This window comes from Camelina sativa, chromosome 11, assembly GCF_000633955.1.
Source record: "Camelina sativa cultivar DH55 chromosome 11, Cs, whole genome shotgun sequence".
NCBI classification, from domain to species: domain Eukaryota; kingdom Viridiplantae; phylum Streptophyta; class Magnoliopsida; order Brassicales; family Brassicaceae; genus Camelina; species Camelina sativa.
Genome location: NC_025695.1, coordinates 30,016,581 through 30,018,294, shown reverse-complemented (window position 1 = coordinate 30,018,294; position 1,714 = coordinate 30,016,581). Strand labels below are relative to the sequence as shown.

General features: G+C 32.2%; 1 protein-coding gene across 1 annotated transcript; it reads right to left on the bottom strand.

Annotated features, from left to right (window-relative positions):
* LOC104728501 lies at positions 84-1,005 on the bottom strand. The gene is made up of 3 exons (XM_010447468.1): positions 937-1,005; positions 629-857; positions 84-238 (listed from the first exon to the last, which is right to left on the bottom strand). Exons 1-3 carry the CDS (start codon positions 1,003-1,005, stop codon positions 84-86), a joined length of 453 nt encoding a protein of 150 aa, XP_010445770.1.

Here is a 1,714-nt window from a genome sequence, read left to right as displayed (position 1 = left end):
AAAGTCAAAGAAAGTGGATTTGAAAATCCTAGAGAATAGAATTCAAAAGTTATAAAAGAAATAGAACTTATAAAAATAATCTCTCATGTAGCATTCTCAAGTGAATCAGTCCACATGTTTGATGCTATTGTCTCTCTCCACTCATTGGCATATTCTCTTTGTTGTTCTTGGGTTGTAAGTACTTCGCCATTATAATCATCATTAATTTCTTCGACAACTTCTTTTGCACTCTCGATTTCTTCTGGAAAAATATCCGTTCGACAAAACTTCCGCAAAAAATTATGTAAACCAACACATGCAAGTACAATCTCTGTTTGTGTCTTATAAGGAAAAGGAGGTGCGTGCTTAAAGATTGCAAATCGAGATTTGAAAATACCAAATATTATTTCAACCACGTTCCTTAGGGATGCATGACGATGGTTAAACAACTCTTTTGCATTTGCTGGTTGTGAATTTTGACCAGAAAATTCTTGTAGATGATATCTGACACCACGATAAGGAGCTAAAAAGTTTTGACGATTTGGAAATCCACAATCTACTACATAAAACTTTCCTGAAGTACAATAATAATATACAATCACTTGTCATGTTGAGAAAACATATTTACAATAGAAAGACATGTACATACCTTCTGGAACTGGTAGTCGATTAGTGTTCCTTGTTAAAGCATCATTTAATACTTTTGAGTCATGAGCTGAACCTTCCCATCCCCTAAACACATACATGAATTCAAGATCAAAATTACAAGCAGCCAACACATTTTGCGATATATCACCTTTTCTGTTACGAAAAGAAGGCGCTTTTTTTGTTGGTACCATTGCAAGGATATGTGTACCATCAATAGCTCCAACACAATCCTAAATAAAAAAAAAAATAAAGTTATATTCTATGAAAGATAATGAAAAAAGCAAAAACATAATTATATGAAAAATATACCTTAAAATACGGATAAAATCTTGTACTTTCTCTAATTTTTGTAGGCACTGTAATCTCAGGCTTAGCCATTAAACTTGGAGCAATTTGATTTAGTGCCCGTAAAACTTTGTGAAAGTTTACACTTGTTGCAAACGATGACCTATTAAAAGTGTCTTTTGTACGACAATACCTTGAATTTTGGCCAACTATAAGAAGAAAAGTTGCAACCATTTCTTCAACACTAATATATTTTGTATCACATAGATCTGTATGCTCTCGGATATGAACACATAACTTTAGAAAAGTCTCGTGATACATTCGATACAACTGTTTAAAATCTGAAGGCTTTTTCTTTTGCATATTTTCTATATATATTTCACCTTCTCTTGTGATCGCACGTCGAATAGAATATTGCAATCGAGGTCGTTGGCATTTTCTCAAATATAGCATTTGAATGACAATCAAGAGCACCAAAAATATGATATCACTATCTAACTCGTCATCATGTAATGCATCTTTTTCTCTTTCATCATGGACTTCTTGATACATGTTTGATGTACACCTGTGACAAAAAAAAAGGTTGAAAGAATAATTAACAGAAAAATAATAAGTTAGAAAAGACGCATTACTTTATGGATGGTGTTCTTTCTTCGTGTAGCTTCCCGAGGAAATCGAGGATATGAACGGTGTCGTAGTGAGAAAGTAATAGTTTATTCATATAGTTATGGATTTTTTATTTTATGTTCATTTTTATTTTATGTAAGTTTTACGTTTTACAAAGGCACATAACTTTTTGTTT